Source organism: Rana temporaria, chromosome 7 (assembly GCF_905171775.1).
Source record: "Rana temporaria chromosome 7, aRanTem1.1, whole genome shotgun sequence".
Lineage (NCBI taxonomy): Eukaryota > Metazoa > Chordata > Amphibia > Anura > Ranidae > Rana > Rana temporaria.
The window spans coordinates 19,523,231-19,544,921 of NC_053495.1; the positions used below are offsets into that span (position 1 = coordinate 19,523,231).

Genomic DNA, 21,691 nt, shown 5'->3' on the forward strand with positions numbered 1-21,691 from the left:
CATACCCTTCACACTCCTCTCCTGTACATAGTGCTTTTTTCCATACCCTTTGTACTCCTCTCCTGTACATAGTGCCCACTGTTAGAACCTCCACATTCCTCTCCCTCACCTGCACATACTTCCCACATATATACCATCCATACTCCTCCCCTATGTCGCTTACCCACAAAAACAGTTCTTTAAAATTATACTGAATATCCTCAATGTTACCAGCTCTAGAATGGACACACTTTTGTTAGTTCAACTAAAGGAAATATCAGTTCTCAAATTTGTTCTGCCCCATTATTAGTACTCATTTCATTTTGTGATTACTACTATGATGTATAGAGGAACATCGGGGATCTCAGCTACTCTAAATATAGCACTTATATAAAAAAGTGGCCCTGAAAATATTTTTTAAATGTTGGCAACTGTGCACTTAGGCACTGCCCAAGGGCCACCGTCCACCGGGTCAGTAGGGGGCCCCATGAGAGGCTCCTGGGATCCTGTGATAATAAAGCGGTAGTAAACTTTCCTGACATTACTACTTTTTAGAGGCCCTGGGGTAGGTTATGCCACAACGTACAAGTATGCACAGCATATTAGCACATTAGTGTACACTTCAATTTTCAGACTGAGCCCTCCAGTGCTGCGATGAATCAGGCGGGGCCTGGACACTTCCATCTTCACCCGGTCTTCCTTCTGGGTTCTGTGCCTTTGGTCACTTCCCTTGGCTGGGCTGTGTTCATGTCATTCCCACGCATTTATTTATTATTTATTACACCCCATTCACACCTCCGCGACAAAACGCCCGACGCCGGCCGCTCGTGCCGCTGGAGGGGAGAATTCCCATTGCTGTCTATGAGATGGTTCACATCTCATAGACGCCGTACACCTGCGGCATGAAAAAAAGTCCCGGACCCTTTTTTTCAGGCGGCATTGGCGTTCGGCCATACAAAGCAATAGGAAGGATTTGTAAAAAAAAGTTACACTATTCGCGGCAAAATACGCCGCGTACGCGGCGTTACTTGTCGCGGAGGTGTGAATGCAGCCTAAAAGGCCCCACCAAAATCCTCAGCACCAGGCCCATGATGTTCTTAATCTGGCCCTGCACGGATATACTAATAGATCTGAGCCCAGGTTCACACTGGGCTGCGGGAGTGAAATCGTGCGAGTTCAGCTGAACTCGCACGATTTCACTTCCGCTTGCAGTCCCAATTTTGGCCGCGATTTCAGAGACATCGCAAAAAGTAGTACAGGAACTACTTTTTGAAATCGGTGCAGCGCCACAGATGTGGCATCGCACCGATTAGGACGGTGCCATTGCTGGCAAATGCCGCCGATTTGAGATGCGATTTGAGATGTCAAATCGCATCTCAAATTGTACCAGTGTGAATTAGGCCTAAAGGAGACCTGCATGGCACCAGCAATCTGCTGATCGCTGGAGCAATGCTTTACAAGCTCCAAAAAAAAAAAAAAGTGACCCTATCCTGTACTAGGGTGACCACATTTCCAAACTGCCATTCAGGGACAAAATCCCCCCCACCTCCTTCCTGAAAAAATAAAATAAAATTTGTGACCCCCATAGATTTCACTGGTTCATCCTGGGACCTGTAGTTCATCCGCTGACACCCGCAATCACATAGGGACCAATGTATGTCCCGTTTTCATCTGCAAACGGATGGATAAAAAAGCGGACATACGGTCCGCACGTGTGAAAGGGGCCTTTGGGTATAGAGGAGACACCTTACATTGTACCCTAAAGATAATACTTGCCTCTGGGAAAGGTTGGTTGAGATGAAGTTTGTCTAATCCATCAATGAAGGCTTTAGAATAAGCATGCAATTATGTTTCTTCTACACCTTGAAATAACTCTCATCCTGAGGTCACCATAACATTATCCATAGCTAATTAGGTGACTTAAACTTAAATTCCTAAAGCTGCTCAGGATGTGAATGTATTCTTATTTGATCCATTGTTGTCAAGCTTTAAAAAGCTTTCAGAATTCTCTAAATCCATTTTTATTTTTATTTTTTTGCTTTGGATTGTGTAGGGTCAGGGCTGCCATCAGGGGGGTACAGGCATTACACCTGTAAGGGGCCCGATGGTCCCCCTCCTGTTTTTTATTTTTTTTGCATTACACCTGTAAGGGGCCAGATGGTCCCCAAGGCCCCTTACAGGCCCGGCTGGCCCCCCTCCAGTTTTTTTTCTCTGCTCCAGGGGGGCCCTGCCTAAAGCTGTGGAAAGCAGGGGTTGACAAATTTGCTTAGAATCTAGGAGCCAGCTAAAAAAGTTAGGAGCCAGAAAACGTGCCCCGTCCCGACGAGCTTGCGTGCAGAAGCGAACACATACGTGAGCAGCGCCCGCATATGTAAACGGTGTTCAAACCACACATGTGAGGTATCGCCGCAATTGGTAGAGCGAGAGCAATAATTCTAGCCCTAGACCTCCTCTGTAACTCAAAACATGCAACCTGTAGAATTTTTTAAACAACGCCTATGGAGATTTTAAAGGGTAAAAGTTTGTCGCCATTCCACGAGCGGACGCAATTTTGAAGCATGACATGTTGGGTATCAATTTACTCGGCGTAACATTATCTTTCATAATATTAAAAAAAATGGGGATAACTTTACTGTTGTCTTATTTTTTAATTAAAAAAAGTGTAATTTTTTCCCAAAAAAAGTGCGCTTGTAAGACTGCTGCGCAAATACGGCGTGACAGAAAGTATTGCAACGATCGCCATTTTATTCTCTAGGGTGTTAGGATAAAAAATATATATAATGTTTGGGGGTTCTAATTAGAGGGAAGAAGATGGCAGTAAAAATTACATTAGAATTGCTGTTTAACTTGTAATACCAACGGCCACCACCAGATGGCGCCAGCTTACACATCTGGTGCTAATAACTTGTAATGCCAACGGCTCACCACCAGATGGCGCCAGCTCACAAGCCAAGTCGCCAGGACCCTATTTCTAGTCGCCATGGCGACCTGGCGACCGGGATTTGTCGAGCCCTGGTGTAAGGGGCCCCAAAATTTGTGATGGCTGCCCTGAGTAGGGTTGGGCCAAACCCCCTGTTCAATTTCGTAGGGGGGGTCTGTCTTTGGGTAGACTCTCCCTGGCTTCCTGTCTCTAAACACAATGGGAAATTAGAGGGGGCCTCCCCCTAAGTGAGGGGAACACCCCTCTTAGGCAGCCCATACATTGGTCAGTTTCAGTGGTGGTCCGTCCATAAGGAACGCCGCCCTTAATCCATGCCCCCGACCCTAATCTACATGCAGGGCGCCGGACACATGGATTTCAATGGGTGTGGTTTTTTTTTTTGTTTTGTTTTTTTGTACATGATTAGAGCCTGAGGCTCTTTCAGTGTTTCTCAACTCCATTCCTCAAAGTGCTCCAACAGGTCATGATTTCAGGATTTCCCTCAGATGAAACAGCTGTGGTAATTACCGTATTTATCGGCGTATACCGCGCACTTTTTTGCCCTGAAAATCAGGGCAAAATCGTGGGTGCGCGGTATACGCCGATACCCGATTTCCCGCGCCGAGTTTTGAATACTGCGCCGACATATACCGAGCGCAGTACACTCGGGTATAGTCGGGCAGTCTCGGCTCCTTCCGCGCTCACGTCCTGGACGTACAGGACGTCAGCGCGAGAGTTGCCGAGCATTGCCGACAATACACGAGTGTACTGCGCTCTGTATATGTCGGCGCAGTATTCAAACTCGGCGCGGGAAACGAGCAGGGAGGACGCCGGGACGACGCCGCAGAAGGATGCCGGACCCGACGAAGAGGACACCCGAAGCCGCAGAAGGACGCCGGACCCGACAAAGAGGACACCCGAAGCCGCAGACGGACGCCGGACCCGACGAAGAGGACACCCGAAGCCGCAGAAGGACTCCGGACCCGACGAAGAGGATACCCGAAGCCGCAGACGGACGCCGGACCCGACGAGGCCACCGATGGACGCCGCGCAAGACACCAAAACTGTAAGTACAAAAAAAAACTTTTTTTCCACAGGATTCGGGGCAACTTTAGGGGTGCGCGGTATACGCGGGAGAGCGTTATACCGCGATAAATACGGTACTAAGGCAATGAAACTGATCAAATCACCTGTGTAAAATAATGGAAAGCCCGCTGGGGCGCCTTGAGGACTGGAGTTGAGAAACACTGTACTAATTGGCTTCAAAAAAGGGTGGAAGCACTGCGCCCTGAGCCTACCCAGTTGTGTGACAATAGCGTATACCGTAATTATTAGCTATTGTCTTCCTTATTCTCCTGCTGGCCAATCCCCGCTGCGGCCTCGGTGTGAGTGAGGGGAGCAGGTTTGTTTGCCCTGATCTGAATGCTCCCAAAAATTTGTCAAAAGTGTCAGATATGTCCGCCGCAATATCGCAGGCCTGACAAAAAAAATCGCAGATTGCCGCCATTTACTAGTAAAAAATAAATCATAAATCTATCCCCTATTTTGTAGGCGCTATAACTTTTGCGCAAACCAATCAATATACGCTTATTGCGATTTTGGTAAAAAAAATATGTAAAAGAATACGTATCGGCCTAAACTGAGGAAAAAAATATAAAAAAAAAAAATAAAAAATTGGATATTATTATAACAAAAAGTTAAAAATATTTGTATTTTTTTGTTTATAGCGCAAAAAATAAGAATTGTAGAGATGATCAAATACCACCAAAAGAAAGCTCTATTTGTGGGGGAAAAAAATGATAAAAATATAATTTGGGTACAGTGTTGTATGACCGCGCAATTGTCATTCAAAATGCGTCAGCGCTGAAAGCTGAAAATCGGTCTGGGCAGGAAGGGGGTTTAAGTGCCCAGTGATGAAGTGGTTAAAGACAGCCCTGCCAATGCTAACCATAACACAACATTAGCAGAAGTTGCCCAAAGGGTGGCGTTAAAGAGCTGGATTATCCGACAAAACACGTCCATCACACAATTGTTGTCAGAATTTTCGATCGTGTGTACGAGGCTGTAGTCGCACACCTTTGTACATGGAGGAGACAGACCCCAAATCAATGTCCTTATGGTCTCCATGTTCTTCTGGAGACATATTACCAGGGGCGGACTGACCATTGGGATTCTCGGGCACTGCCCGAGGGCCCCATGCCACTAGGGGGCCCCATCAGGTTTGCCAGGCTCAATAAAACCAGGGACAGTATGTAAAAATCTGTGTTTTTTTTTTTACATCTGTCCCTGATATGTCCAAAACCGACATGCTTTTGATGTGAAAATCCTGAGATTTTAGCTGCCCTGCCTCCGCACTGCCTCCTGGCATGGTGGCCATCTGTAAGCCCGAGGGCCCCATAATCTTCTATTGCCCGGGGGCCCCATGAGTTGTCAGTCCACCCCTGCATATTACCCACTAAGGCCCAGATCCACAAAGAAATTACGCTGCGTAATTTCTAAGATGCCCCGTCGTATCTTTGTTTTGTATCCACAAAACAAGATACGACTGAATGTGGGCTCGATCCGACTGGCGTACGTCTTAGTACGCCGTCGGATCTTGGGTGCATTATTACGCTGGCCGCTAGGTGGCGCTTCCGTCGATTTCCGCGTTGAGTATGCAAATTAGCTAGATACGCCAATCCACAAACGTACGTCCGCCCGGCGTTTTTTTTTTTACATAAGGCTTTTTTCGGCGTAACGTTACCCCTGCTCTATGAGGCGTATGCAATGTTAAGTATGGACGTCGGGCCAGCGTAGAATTTTCCGTTGTTTGCTTAAAACGTTCGCGAATAGGGCTTTGCGTAAATTACGTTCACGTCGTCTAGGCATTGAGCGGGCGTAATTTTAATTTGAAAAATCCGACGTGATATTGAGCATGCGCGCGCATGCGCCGTACGAAAAAGCGTCATTTACGTGGGGTCAAGCTTGTTTTACATAAAACACGCCCCCCCGTTCATCATTTAAATTCCGCGCCCTTACGCTGGGAGATTTACGCTACGCCGCCGTAACTTTAGAGGCAAGTGCTTTGTGAATACAGCACTTGCCTCTGAAAGTAGCGGCGGCGTAGCGTAACTACAATGCGCTACGCCTGCCTAATAATACGCATCCCTACGTGGATCTGGCCCTAAGTTTTCCTCTTTGGCTGGAGTCTTCCTATAACATTACAGCATGTGATATTTTAAAAAAACGTATCACATGAGTGTGTAATCTGACAAGTGACTAATAAACCGTCGTCATTCACCTATGAACCCTCACCAGAGCAGACCTTGCCCTCTCTATGTACTGGGCCACTTTGGGTGGAGCTGGAGAAGTGACTCGGTGGCGGAGACTTTGCACACTCTGTGATGTAATCGATGACGAGTAGAGAAAGGATATAAAGCCTGACATTGTCGCAATTTACATTACACAAGTTTCCTGTGAACTTCTCAGACATCTGATACAATGGTCAATGAGTAAGTATATTGAATACTGGCTTCTACTAGGTTAGAAATTGCTTTTTATTATAAGGCTACCAATAGATTGTAGTAAAGGTGGGAACATACGGACAGATCTTTTGCTTCTTGTGGTTCTCGGCTGGGAAAACTGGATTGTCCACCCTGATGACTTGCGTATTTTATATGAACCGCCTGCAGCTACATCTTTACAAAATGATATTTTTGGAATTGGCTTATTTGTAGTCGGTCTGGTTAAATGAAAATATTGAAATGCTTGTGAAGAGACAGAAATTTCAATTGCGTTTTAAAAACCTAAAAACTTTAAAGATGAAATTTAAGTATCACAAAACCTTTTTCTTACCACTTCAGCCCCGGGAGGATTTGGCTGCCTAATGACGCTTGTAGCTAGATTCAGAAAGAGTTAGGCCGGCGTATCAGTAGATACGCCGACCTAACTCGGAATCTGCGCCGTCCTAAGTTTAGGTGTATTCTCAAACTGAGATACACTTAAACCTAGCTAAGATACGACAGCCTGCGCCGTCGTATCTTAGGGTGCAATATTTAGGCTGGCAGCTAGGTGTCGCTTCCGCTGAGTTCGGCGTAGAATATGTAAATCACTAGATACGCCTATTCACGAACGTACGTGCGCCCGTCGCAGTAAAGATACACCATTTCTGTAAGAGATACGCCGCCTAAAGATAAACATGCCCCCTAGGTGGTGTAGCCAATGTTAAGTATGGCCGTCGTTCCCGCGTTGAAATTTGAAAATTTTAAGTCGTCCGTAAAAAGAGCTGGACGTAATTTACGTCCACGTTGAAACCAATACGTCCTTGCGGCGTACTTTGGCGCAATGCACACTGGGATATGTACACAGACGGCGCATGCGCCGTTCGTAAAAAACGTCAATCACGTCGGGTCACGAGTAATTAACATAAAACACGCCTCCCCATCCTCATTTGAATTGGGCGCGCTTACGCCGGCCACATTTACGCTACGCCGCTGTAAGTTAGGAGGCAAGTACTTTGTGAATACAGTACTTGCCTATCTAACTTACGGCGGCGTAGCGTAAATACGATACGCTACGCCGCCTTAAAGTTGCGGCGCTCTACATGAATCCAGCTATTGCAATTTACATATATATTGTACATTCACATCAGTCTCTGCCCTCCAAGGAGTTTACAATCTAAGATTATTTATATTAAATTCCATTTTCTCTTTCAGAGAAGAGCAGATCGTTCTTACAAATATGGAATATGCCATGAAGTCACTGAGTCTCCTCTCCCCCAGATCTCTTTCCAAGTAAGAATATAACTTTCTGTTATGTATTTCCACTTTTTCCAAATTCTATCATATCTAATAGAGTTGTTCAGCAAGGCATAGCCCCGTGTCGAAGGCTCAGCGATCCAATTTTTTTCAATCATCTGGTTTCCATAAGTACCATATTTATCGGCGTATACCGCGCACTTTCTTCCCCTTTAAAATTTGTGAAAAAATCGCGGGCGCACGATATACGCCGATACCCCGCTGTCTCCGACATTGTCCGAGCCGAGTGTACTGCGCGCTAGGCTCGGCCACTCCCGCAGCCGAGAGAAGCCGAGTGCGCAGGAAATCCGGCTCTGCACAGCGTGCCAAATTCGAACACACGACGCTGCAACCCCTCGACGGACCCCGCCGCAGATGGACACCCACAAGGCTCGACGGACCCCCGCCGCAGATGGACACCCACAAGGCTCGACGGACCCCCGCCGCAGATGGACACCCACAAGGCTCGACGGACCCCCGCCGCAGATGGACACCCACAAGGCTCGACGGACCCCCGCCGCAGATGGACACCCACAAGGCTCGACGGACCCCCGCCGCAGATGGACACCCACAAGGCTCGACGGACCCCCGCCGCAGATGGACACCCACAAGGCTCGACGGACGCCGGACAAGGCCGCCGATGGACGCCGGGCAAGACATCCAAAATGTAAGTTTTTCCCTAAACTTCCCTCCTCAGCTTGTGGTGCGCGCTATACGCCGGCGCGCGGCATATGCCGATAAATACGGTAAATGCTAGTTGCTTTTGGTAATTGCAGTTTATTATCATTGCTCTTTGCCCTTTTATATAACAGACCTGCAGGTTTACTCCAGAGGTGAACTAGATGTATGGTCCTTTTGTCTATCATCTACCATCTAGTTCAGGGGTCTCCAAACTTTCTAAAACAAAGGGCCCACTTGCTGTCTTTCAGATTTTAGGTGGGCTGGACTGTGGCAATTGGGAGTAGAGAAGGTTCTGAGGTCAGTGAAGAAAAATTGGAAGTGAAAATGACAATTGCCGTTTAGGAGTTAACCACTAGGGGGCGCTGTAGGGGTTATGTGTGACCTCATATGTGCTTCTAACTGTAGGTAGGCGGGGCTGGACGTGTGACGTCATTGATTGTCTTTCCCTATATCAGATATATGCCACAGTGAAGAACGGGGAAGGTGTGTTTACACACACCTCTCCCCGTTCTTCAGCTCCGAATAGGTCCCGCGGTCACGGAGCTTCGGACCGGGTCGCGTGTGCGCGCCGGCGACCCATGGCTGGGCTCTTAAAAGCGAAGTACCTGTACGTGCCTGTGCCCAGCCGTGCCATTCTGCCGACATATATGTGCAGGAGGCGGTCCTTAAGTGGTTAATGAGGAAAAAAATGTACTTTAAATGCTTTTAGCAAATGGCTGCAATATAACAAAGAGTGAACAATTTAAGGGGGTGAATACTTTCCATATCCACTGTATCTGTCCAAAGAGGTATATACACTGTAACCTTTATGCACAAATCAAAACATTTTATCTTGCACTCCAATGATTTATCCTGTTTTCTCTCGTGCGTCCCCCTTTTTTTCTGGGACTCTGTGTCTCTGCACAGATCAACCCCGGCCCGATCCTCCTCTTCTCAGGTCCCCCTCCAGTGCTCCTCTTCCACCTGCTGGGTGGCCACCAAAGCAAGCCGCTTGCTATGGGAGTACTCATGTGGGCTTGCTCCCAGGTCGACTCTGTGTGTCCATAGACACACAGAGCTTGGCTCTGTCCCACCCCCTCCTCACTGGCTGTGATTTGACAGCAGCAGGAGCCAATGGCTCCTGCTGTTGTCTCTGAGCCTAGGAGGATGGAGTGAGCAGAAAGAGCCGCTGCTGGTGTGCATAACGCTGGATTGAGACGTATAAGGGGGTGCTGCACTCTGTTTGCCTATGGACACAGAGTCGGCTCAGCAGCCAGCCTGCATGAGTGCCCCCATAGCAAGTGGCTTGCTATGGTGGTCACTCAGTGAGAGGGGAGGAGCCAGGAGTGGCGGTGGAGGACCCAGGAAGAGAATGCATGAAGGTAAAAAGCCTTTTAGAACCACTTTAAGCCCCAATAAAGGGGGATTGTTTTCCCGCCAAAAAGCAGTGGCTGTCTTTTATCTTCCTGTTGTTTCAACTTATTCAGGAGCAAAATAATTGTGGATTCTCAAGACAACCATCTGGCGCACATTTTGTTGGCCTCCGCTGAACAGTCTGAAAAAAAGAAAACTAATGCAGTCACCATATTATTGTCAGGGGCTTCAGTGGCGTCACTAGGGCTGGTGTCACCCGGTGCGGTAAAACATGGTGTCACCCCCCTCTGTCTAGGCTGCCTAGCACCAAGCAGGCAGCGCACATGCACGGGGCACATCCCAAACCAGCCCCTGTAAATGATAGTATAGGGCAGTATAGTGGCAGGTTAGGGTAGTATAGTGGCAGGTTGGTGTAGTGGGGTGTTATAGGACAGGTTAAGGTGGTATAGGGCATGTTGGGGTGATATAGGGTAGTTTGGGGTGGTATAGGGCAAGTTAGGGTTGCATAGGGCAGGTTGGGGTGGTATAGGGCAAGTTAGGGTGGTACAGGGCAGGTTGGGGTGGTATAGTGCAAGTTAGGGTGGCATAGGGCAAGTTGGGATGGCATGGGAAAGTTGGGGTGATACAGGGCAAGTTAGGGTGGCATTGGGCAGGTTGGGGTGGTATAGGGCAGATTGGGGTGGCACAGGGCAAGTTGGGGTGGCACAGGGCAAGTTGGGGTGGCATGGGAAAGTTTGGGGTGGCACAGGGCAGGCTGGGGTGGTACAGGGCTGTTTGGGGGGGGGGGTACAGGGCAGGCTGGGGTGGTATAGGGCTGTTGTCACCCCTCTAGCGGGTGTCACCTGGTGCGGACCGCACCCCCCTAGCAACGCCTCTGAGGGGCTTGTTTCTGACTGTAGTACTGTACATGGTTTGTGCTGATCGCCCGGTTCCCTTTGGTTTACTTTGCTGGTCAGACAGCCCGATGTTTGGCAATTCACTGGCAATGTCTGAGACTCACTCCTACTCTGACCAAAAGTCACAATCCGTGTGCAGTGAGGACAAAGGACAGACGGAGTTGGGAAATATTCCCAGAAAGAAGAACTGTCACAGACACAGGCTGATGGACAGCTAGATTATGATGACCAAGGGTTCTGATGGTTTTCACTTTTCCTGATGGTGTTTTGTGTGCCACTCTCGGTGGAATTTTAAACAACTTGATAAAAAAAAAATGATGTTCATTAGCAAGGAACATACATTACACATTAATAATTCTGCTACCAAAAGAAGTGTGTGCTGTAAATTGCTTCTGTTTCTTCTTGCTGGAGGCTGCCATATTACAGAAGCCTTGAGCAGCAGTAAATCTTTAGGATGTCAGGAAATGGGCACAATGCCTTTTTAAAATAACAAGCAACTGAGCATGTGCAGAGCAGGGTGAGACCTTGTATTAGACGTGTGCATGCCGAAAAAAATTGTTTCATTTAGATTCGTTAATCTAGTTACAGTGGCACCTTGGATTACGAACCAAATTAGTTCCAGAAGAATGCTTGTAATCCACAGCACTTGTATATCAAAGCGAGTTTCCCCATAGGAAATAATGGAAACTCAGATAATCCGTTCCAGTGGCACTGCTTGTTTATGCATTACTGCATGTAACCAGAGGTGGGGGGGGGGGGGCATCGGAGACATTCGGACACGCTCAGATGCACTCTGAGTCACTCGGGAACTGAGTGTTTCCGAGCAGCTACAAACGGCTCCGAATGTCACCTGCGCTCCCCGCACCTCTGGCCAAATGCGGTACTGCACACCCCAGAGGCTTGAATCCTTGACAACGCTCACAAACCGAGTCAGGATTTAAAAAAAAAATAGTGGCTAGTACAGTAAAACCTTGGTTTGCAAGCATAATTAATTCCAAAAACATGCTTGTAATCCAAAGCATTTGTATATCAAAGCATTTTGTTTTACAGGGTATAAAAGAGAAGAGGCACTTTTAAAGCGGGGGATCGCGAGTCCCTGGCGGACATCACGGCCGCCAGGCACTCGCATCGGCATCTCAGCGATGCGGCGAGCACGCGTGCGCCGCCGTCGGACGCGCGCGCCTGCGCCGCTGGATGCGCGCGCAGGCCGTGTTTTTACGGCCTGTTAGAGATTCAGAACCACCCCGCGGCCGTATAAAGTCGTACGGCCGTCGGGTAGTAGTTAAAACATTTAGCTTGTCTTACAAAACGCTCTCAAACCAAGGTTTTACTGTATTGCGAAACGCTTGTAAAAGCGCGTTACTCGTAATCTGAGGTATTGCTGTATTTAGTTTTGTTAATTTCAGTTGGTTCATTAAATTCGTATTCGGAATTTTGTTTTTTATGTCTTTTTCGAATTTACCGTAAAATTTGATGTAAAATTAGGATTAGAATTTCGGAAAGTAGGACGAATGCTGTTTTAGTTATTCGGCGCATTCGGGAATCTTCGTTTATACTGCAATTCGGATATATCCGAGAAATTAAAAATTGGTCCGAATATTTATACGAAACGAACCGCACATGTCTACCGCACAGGCATTGTTTTAATGTTTTACATAAACCTGTAAAAGAGGTCAGCATGCAGTGATCTAGCAGGACTTAAAGTGTAAGTAAACCCTTCTATTGTTTTCAGCCAAGGAAGCTGCCATCTTGGCCTCTGTTTAATCTGCAACTGCCATATTGCTGCACATGTCATCCATTATGACACCGGTCATTGGATGGTTTGACAGTTTGGTTGAGAGCACAACCAATGTGACAGCTAGCATTTCCGGCATGCCAGGAATGTAACTTTTTTTGAAACTATAAAATAGAAGGGTTTACTTCCGCTTTAATTTTCCGACTAAACTTCCACTTTGAGGTTGTGGAGGGAGGCCAATCTCGGATCCACCCGAATACATGAAGTTTTGGGTTATAGTAGGAACCAGACAAAAAAAAACATTCGCGTTTTAGGATCGTGCAATAATACCGGCACATAAAAAAGATTTGTCTTATTTCTATACTGTAACTGTTGTCATGATTTTCTTTTAGATGTGTCTCGGTCAGTGCTACTATGACTCAACAGTTCCTCTCTCGCCCGGCGTCCAAGCCTCGGCCCTTCAGAGTCTGTAACTGGGATCGGAGCGTCCGCAAGGGCATTGTAGCGGATAGTCTCGGAGATCTACTGAACAAGGTGAGGAAATGGGATTAATATCAGTTTTGAGGTCTTTATCTCTCAATGAGAAGAAAAAATACATTACAGTGGAACCTCGGATTTCGAGTAACGCGGTTAACGAGCGTTTCGCAATACGAGCGCTGTATTTTTTTTAAATCGTAGCTCGGTTTGCAAGTGTTGTCTCGCAAAATAAGCACTATTCAGGCCAAAGCGGTGTGCAGTACCGCGTTTGGCCTGAGGTGGGGGGCGCCGGAGCCGAACGGAAATGCACGGAAAGGCCTGAGGACAATCTCGGGAACAAAGTCTTTCCAAGGTTTGCCGAGATGTCCCTGGGCCTTTTTGGCCGTTTCCTAGGCTCTCCGGCGCCCCCCCTGCCATTGAAGTCAATGCGGAACAAATTATTTTAGTTTCCATTGACTTCAATGGAGAAACTCGCTTTGATATGCAAGTACTTTGGATTACGAGCATTCTCCTGGAACGAATTATGCTCGTAATCCGAGGTTCCACTGTATTTGAAAAATACTCCTCCGGCTTTCCATTTAGTCTTGCACAGTTGTACCGACTCCTCTCCTGTACTCTGGGCCGCCATCAGGGGGGTACAGGCATTACACCTGTAAGGGGCCCGGCTGGCCCCCCTTCGTTTTTTTGCATTACACCTGTAAGAGGCCCAATGGTCCCCTTACAGGCCCAGCCAGCCCCCCTCCCGGTTTTTTTATTATTATTATTATATATACGGTATATATATATATTTTTTTGCATTACATCTGTATGGGGCCCGATGGTCCCCATATGTACACTTTCATTTATCTACACAATATATACAGCTGTTTGATATGTGGTCATCCTGCATGATCTGTATCCATTCTCCTTGTGCACAGGCCCAGGACGCTCTGCTCATGAGTGATGCCATCACGCTGGTTCTGGATGAAGATGGGACTGGAGTAGACACCGAGGACTTCTTTCAGTCAGTGGATAGCGGAGTTGTCTTCATGGCGCTGACCAAAGGGCAGACATGGAAACCTTCCCAGGTGAGCGCAGAGTACTATGTCTGATGTACAAACTTACAGAATCTACACTTACAGTGCCTTGAAAAAGTATTCGTAACACTTTTTAAATTTTCCACATTGTGTCATGTTTCAACCAAAAACGTACCGTATATACTCGAGTATAAGCCGACCCGAATATAAGCCGAGGCACCTAATCTTACCACAAAAAAACTGGGAAAACATATTGACTCGAGTATTAGCCTAGGGTGTCCATCTGCATGCCTCACTGTGCCCATTCCTCACTGTGCCCATGACTAGACTGACGTTTAACATGGGAGTCTATGGAAGGGGTGCCAGGCTTTGAAAAATTGGTGCTCCCCAGCCGTAGGTCCCCCAGACAACAAACTTTGCACACTTGTAGAGGAGAAATGGGGCTACATGTGTGCCAAGTTCCGGGTCCAGGGGACCTACGACGGGTACCGGGTCCCCAAAATAACTTGAGAAATTACCGCTTAACGTGGGAGTCTATGGAAGGGGTGCCCGGTTTTAAAAAATCGGTGCTCCCCGGTCGTAGGTCCCCCGGACAACAAACTTTGTACACTTGTAGAGGAAGAGTGGGGCTATATGTGTGCCAAGTTTGGTCGGTCGGCTGGCCGGTCCTGGGTCCCCAAAGTCCGGGAGATCAGGCGCAAAAAGGTGACAAGTATAAGGGGCATCATTGTGCTGAAAATCTCGGCTTATACTCGAGTATATACAGTAAATTTATTTTATTGGGATTTTATGTGATAGACCAACACAAAGTGGCACATAATTGTGAAGTGGAAGGAAAATGATAAATGGTTTTCATTTTTTTTTTTTTTACAAATTAATACCTGAAAAGTGTGGTGTGCATTTGTTTTCAGCCCCCCTTTACCCCCAACTAAAATCTAGTGGAACCAATTGCCTTCAGAAGTCACCTAATTAGTAAATAGAGTCCACCTGTGTGTAATTTAATCTCAGTATTAAAGTGGTTGTAAACCCTGTACAACCACTTTTACCCATAGATAAACCTAGATTAAGGTTTACCTGTAGGTGCTCGAATTCTCTCCTAAACCTCCGCGTTTCAGGAAGTATTTACAATAATGACGGGCGCCGATGTCTACGACGCATGCGCTGTGGACAACGGTGCAGGCGCACTTTAGCAACGGCAATTGTGCCGTTCCTAAAGGAGGCTGTGCCGTGACTGGCGGCTCCCACGCACATGTCATTGCGGCTCCGGCCAATCACAGTGCTGGAGCCGCGATACCCGGAAGTTACCCCCAGGAGAGATGTTGGCTGTCCGAGCGGTGTATGAGGACGGCTGCAGGGGCTTCGATCTGAGGTGAGTATTACATAATGAGCTAGTATTCTAGCTCATTATGCCTTTGTATTGCAGGTGGTGTGTGTGTTTTGTTTTTTTTTGTAAAACTGGGTTTACAACCACTTTAAATACAGCTGTTCTGTGAAGCCCTCAGAGGTTTGTTAGAGAACCATGGTGAAAAGAAAAAAAAAACGCATCATGAAGACCAAGGAACAGCTCTTTGGGCTTGGCCATGGTGGAGAGATTGGAATCCTGATTGATTGCTACTGTGGACATGGGTCTTCTACATAGGCGTGCGCACAGGGTGTGCCAGGTGTGCCCAGGCACACCCTAATCACACTGTGCAGCACAAATTCCCCCTACTGTGCTGGCTTCCCCTCGCAGCGCATCCAGCTTCCCTACTCTCCTCTCCCTCCGGCTGTTGCTGCGGGGATGTTTTAGGATGAGTGCGGGAAGGGGCAGGTAAATATGTAACTTACTGACCCCTTCCCTTTCAACGTGAGTGATCGGTAGTATGTGTTGAGTTTTGGGGTGCACACCCTAATGTAATAGGCTGCGCATGCCTATAGTCTTCTATACAGGTAACAGGCTCAGATTAGGAGCACTCCCTTTGAGGGCTCCTAATCTCGGCTCGTTACCTGTATAGAACACATCTGGGAGCCAGAAATCTTGCTGATAGGGGATTGAATACTTCTTGCACTCAAAATGCAAATACATTTTTAACTTTTTTTGAAATGCGTTTTTCTGGATATTTTTGTTGTTATTCTGTCTCTCACTGTCAAAATAAACCTACCAAGAAAATTAAAGACGGATCATTTCTTTGTCAGCGGGCAAACGTACAAAATCAGCAGGGGATCAAATACTTTCTTCCCTCACTGTATGTGCCATAATGACAAATATTTCCAGGAATCGGAGCCAATAAGTCTAATACTTATTTTCATACCCTACAGACAGCAGGCTACCACATCTCCCTGTCCAGCAAGCCACAGAAGAAGATCGATGTGGTTCGGATTAGCTTCGACCTGTACAAGAATCATCCACAGGATTTCATAGGATGCATCAATGTCAAAGCTACACTCTATGGAACGTACACTGTGTCCTATGATCTTCAGTGCTACAGCGCCAAGCGAGTAATGAAGTGAGTACACACACGGTATATTTTGTACAGATACATACGGAAGCCTTTGTAACATAAGATTTAAATCTCAACTCTAGCCCATGCAAAAAATACTAAAGATCAGTCAAAAATTATAAGGCCTGGCATTACTGGGGCAATGGTTGGTCGCTACGGAGTCCGGGAGATCTCTCCGCTGAGCCTGCAGATGACAAGTCCCTCTCCGCTCACTGAGCGGGGGTTGCCAACCGTCAGTAAATTTACAAACAGTTTGTAAAATCTATAATTTTTGCATCTGTCCATTACGGACATACATAGGTGGATTCGGAGACGTTTACGCCGGCGTATCAGTAGATACGCCGTCGTAACTCTGAATCTACGCCGCCATAAATTTAAGCTTATTCTGGAAACCAGATACGCTTAAATTAGGCTAAGATACGAGCGGCGTAAGTCTCCTACGCCGTCGTATCTTAGGGTGCATATTTACGCTGGCCGCTAGGTGGCGCTTCCATTGAGTTTGGCGTAGAATATGCAAATGACTAGATACGCCGATTCAGAAACGTACGTGCGCGTAAGAGATACGCCGGCGTAAAGATAAAGCTGCTCCCTAGGTGGCGCAGCCCATGCAAGGTATGGACGTCGGAACGAGCCTATCTTTTTACGTTGTTTGCGTAAGTCGTACGCGAATTGGGCTGGACGTAATTTACGTTCACGTCGTAACGGCGTACTTTGGAGCAATGCACACTGGGATATATCCACGGACGGCGCATGCGTCGTTCGTTAAAAACGTCAATCACGTCGGGTCACGATTCATTTGCATAAAACACGCCCACCTCTTCACAATTTGAATTAGGCGCGCTTAGGCCGGCACATTTACGCTACGCCGCCGTAACTTAGGACGCAAGTGCTTTGTGAATACAGCACTCGCCTCTCTAACTTACGGCGCCGTAGCGTATATGCGATACGCTACGCCTGCCTAACGTTAGGCTCTCCTACCTGAATCTAGCTAATACAGACTACACGTCCATAATGGTCATTTATGGACAGATGCAAAAATTACCGATTTTACAAACTGTTTGTAAATTTACTGAAAGTTGGCAACTCTGTCACTGTCACCGCTGACATCCGACGCTCCATAGGACTGCATGGAGCGGCCGTTCAGGTCCGCCGTAAAAACTGACAGGCGGACCTGAATGGTCCGATCGTGTGAATGGAGCCTAAGGCCCCCATACACACTATTAGATTTTCTGTAGATTTTTGTCTTCAGATTTACCAAAACCATGTAGTGCAAGGGCCTGTCTGATTGCATACAAATTGAAACTCTTAAGGTTTGACCTCATAGTATATGGTTTTGGTAAATCTGAAGCCAAAAATCTGCAGAAAATCTAAGAGAGTTTATGGGGCTTTAGCGTAGCTTTAGATTTGCATCTAAACCTGCCACTCCTCTGAAGATTGATCTTCATTTGGGTGACTGGCAGGAAGTGAGAAGGTAATGTGATGCCTCTTCACTTCCTAATTTTAACCCGATTTTCTATTCAAAACAAATTTGCACGCAGGTGCAGGGCATTTGCGGCACTTCCTATGTTCCAATCGTGATACCTTTTTCACAAAGCATGTAATCGCCCCCTCCACTGCAGTTTGGGGGGGGGGGAGCATAATTAGGGGGTTATTATAACCCAGCTTAACCTTGCATCTTTAACCACTTCAATACCGAGCACTTTCACCCCTTCCTTCCTGCCCAGGACATTTTTCAGCTTTCAACGTTGTTGCAATTTGAACGACAATTGCGTGGTCATGCAAGACTGTACCCATGTGAAAAAAAAAAAAATTTCTTATGGTGGTATTTAATCACCACTGGGTTTTTTATTTTTTGCTAAACCAAAAAAAAAGACAGAATTTTTTTATTTTTTTATTCTTCAGTTCTGTTAAAAAATGTAGTAAATAAGTACATTTTCTCCTTCACTGGTGGGCCCTACAGATGAGGCACTGATGGACATTGGATATATAAATCTAGCAAGCAATATAATACTTGCTAGATTTATCAGCACCACATCACATGGTGTTGGCACTATTTATATGTATGTATTGACTTTAGCGCTAATCATTTATTTAGATATATCCATTGTTTATGTTCGGTGAACGTTACGAGATTCAGCAGCTTTAGTAATTTATTGTATCTACACATTTTTTCATATACTCACAGTAGCACGAGAGATTCACTTTATTCACTGATGGACATTGCTCATGGGCATTGATTGAATCCCTGGTGGGCAATTTAGGGTATCCTTGATGGGTCTGCACTGATAATCGAGCACAGACCCACCCACCCCCGTCAGAAGAAGAGGCGCTGGAATGGACGGCTCTCTTCTACTCAAGCCTAGTCAGCATGATTGGAAGAAAAGCTGATAAATGGCACTTCCTGGTTACAATGTGATCAGCTCTGATTGGACACAGCTGATCACATGGTAAAGAGCCTACATCACTCTTTACCGAGATCAGAGATGCGGTGTGTATGAGCAACACATCGCAACACCACCGATCGCTGAGTTGCATGCCCTTAGGGGGTGCGCGTGAGTGGCTTATCCTGCTGGAAGTTATATGATTCCCAGTCAGGCTAACTGATTCCCCGCCCGGCCGTCATTCTGCTATAGGCCAGGCGGGATGTGGTTAACATGCCCCCAACCACATAGAGGTTCTTTTGCTTCTATTACAGAAAGAAAAACATCATCTGCCTACAAAGGGGCAGATCCACAAAGATCTGCCCCGGCGCAGCGTATCTGAGCTACGCCGCCGTAACTTACTTTCGTTTGCTTCAAATCCAGAAAGAATTTGCGCCGTAAGTTACGGCGGCATAGTCTATCTCTCGCGGCGTAATGGCGCGAAATTCAAATCGGCGAGTAGGGGGCGTGTTTCATTTAAATGAAGCGTGTCCCCGCGCCGAACGAACTGCGAATGCGCCGTCCCTAAATTTCCTGCCGTGCATTGCGCTAAATGACGTCGCAAGGACGTCATTGTTTTGACGTGGACGTAAATTACGTCCATCCCGATTCACGGACGACTTACGCAAACAACATTTTTTTTTTTTAATTATATGCGGGAACGACGGCCATACTTAACATTGCGTACGCCACCAAATAGCAGCTTTAACTATACGCCGAAAAAAGCCGACTAGAGACGACGTAAAAGAATGCGACGGCCGCTCGTACGTTCGTGGATCGTTGGAAATAGCTAATTTGCATACTCGACGCGGAAAACGACGGGAACGCCCCCCTAGCGGACCCCGAAGTATTGCATCTAAGAGCCGAAGGCGTACGCCTGCCGGATCTAACCCAGATGCCGTCGTATCTTGGTTTGAGGATTCAAAACAAAGATACGACGCGGGAAATTTGAAAGTACGCCGGCGTATCAGTAGATACGCTGGCGTACTTCCTTTGTGGATCTGCCCCAAAGAGTGTAAAAATGCCCCTGTTTTTCCATTAATATTTAATTTGTCCCCATAGGGAGGCGCTACGCTGGACTCTCTACACTATGCAGGCTACGGGTCATGTCCTCCTGGGTACGTCGTGCTATGTGCAGCAGCTGCTGGAACCCGGCGAGAAGCTGAAGCTGGAGGAGGAAGAGAAGAAGCAGCTCCCCGCTCTCAGAGACTTCATCCCCTTTTATCCTAGGAGGATCCTTCCAGCCTTATCCTGAGCTTGCCGGATCTGGACAATTTCTGTATCCATAACGAAGCGCTGTTCACTCCACCAATAACCGAGTTTACAGGTCATGGACTGATGAGCTGTTCCTCATTTTTTACATTTCATCTGAAAATTTTTATTTTTTTGATAGCACATAATACACATCGTTTTACGGGAACAGCCGGGATGTAGACACTGTGAAAATGTCACTTGCTGTAAGGATGAAGGGCAAAGTGCAACAGCCAATCAAATTTCTCTTTCCATTGGAGTCAGACTATTGATGGTTAATGAGTTGCTGTGTCTTTTTTTGCTTTTTTATCATTTTTTATACACTCACTTGGGCTTTAACGTAATGCACAAAAAAAAAAAAAAAAGCTGCAAACATCCACATTTGCCAATCGGAAATCGGCTTTAACTCTAGAGTTGGTCTTGCACAGAAAGATTTTTATGGGCTACTGCTTCCAATAATAGCGCGCCATTCACTAGTAGAACTTTGTTCAAAATTTTACATTTCTAGAACGTTTTCTGGATTTCTTTTTACATTAGTTGGGCCAAATCAACGTTTCATTTTGACCGCCGTGATGAGAAAATTCAAAGGAGCAGAAAGAAATGTATTTGTAAAAAAAAAAAAATCTCAAAACGGTGAACATGGTTTTCGTTTTTGGTAAAGTCCATTTGTTTCAAATTTTTAAGTATTTTCTAATAACATTCAAGCCATTAAATGTACTGGGAATTTTATAACAAACGTCTACTAGTATATGGCCAGCTTTTACTGCAAGCATGTAATAGACAATATGAAAGATCAATTTGGTTAAGAACCAATGAAAAATTCTCATAGATTTTAATATAAATGGTAGAATTGAGCTGACCAATCAAAATCCAACCATGTGTTGCCAGCTCAAAGACCATACTGCTGGATGTTTTATCTGAAAACAGGGCAGTCTTCAAAGGACGGTAATGGGGTAGAAATATGGGAGCTGCCATTGGTGACTTGATTTGACAGTGCAGGTTCCAGGGGTCTCATCTTTATCCTTCCTGATTGGGAGAGGTGGTCATCAAAAATGGGACAGTCACTATATTCATGGGAACCATGAACAATCCCAACCCAACCCAACCCAATCCTTTCCTGGATCTTTAAAGGGGTGGTTCACCCTAAAAACTACTTTTTCTTATTCCACTGCCCCCCCACATTCCATCACGATTAAGGCTCTTATTATTTTTTTCCTGCTGTACATACCTTAGTACAGCATATTCACCCGTGCATCCGGGTTGCGAGTCCCGCGGGAGTGGGCGTTCCTCACATGCTGGTGATTGACGGTTTGCCCAAAAACGAGCTCCCCCCGTCGCGTAAGCCGCGTCACGGTTGGCGAAAGGAGCCGAATGGCGAGTCGGCGCTATACTGCGCATGCACATCGCCGTTCGGCTCCTTTCGCCAATCGTGACGCGGCTTGCGCGACGGGGGGGAACTCGTTTTTGGGCAAAACGTCAATCACCAGCATGTGAGGAATGCCCACTCCCGCGGGACTCGCAACCCGGATGCACGGGTGAATATGCTGTACTAAGGTATGTACAGCATGAAAAAAATAATAAGAGCCTTAATCATGATGGAATGTGGGGGGGCAGTGGAATAAGAAAAAGTAGTTTTTAGGGTGAACCACCCCTTTAAGAAACAGACTTTTGTATTTGTTCCTTTGGACCAGCCATTCTCAACCAGGGT

General features: G+C 46.6%; 1 protein-coding gene across 4 annotated transcripts in view; it reads left to right on the top strand.

Annotated features, from left to right (window-relative positions):
• The window catches only part of CIDEC (cell death inducing DFFA like effector c), a 34,676-nt gene extending 14,302 nt beyond the window's left edge, over nt 1–20,374 (top strand). For 2 of the 4 annotated variants that reach the window (XM_040359014.1, XM_040359018.1), the window contains exons 3-7: nt 7,594–7,671; nt 12,732–12,873; nt 13,734–13,883; nt 16,131–16,318; nt 19,795–20,374. In XM_040359014.1, coding sequence (XP_040214948.1) covers nt 7,594–7,671; nt 12,732–12,873; nt 13,734–13,883; nt 16,131–16,318; nt 19,795–19,987 — 751 coding nt within the window. In that variant the 3' untranslated portion in view covers nt 19,988–20,374. Of the gene's footprint in view, nt 1–6,286; nt 6,391–7,593; nt 7,672–12,731; nt 12,874–13,733; nt 13,884–16,130; nt 16,319–19,794 lie in introns of those variants that run through there. The other 2 variants (XM_040359016.1, XM_040359015.1) reach the window with 2 other exon arrangements.
• The last annotated feature ends 1,317 nt before the right edge of the window (nt 20,375–21,691 follow it).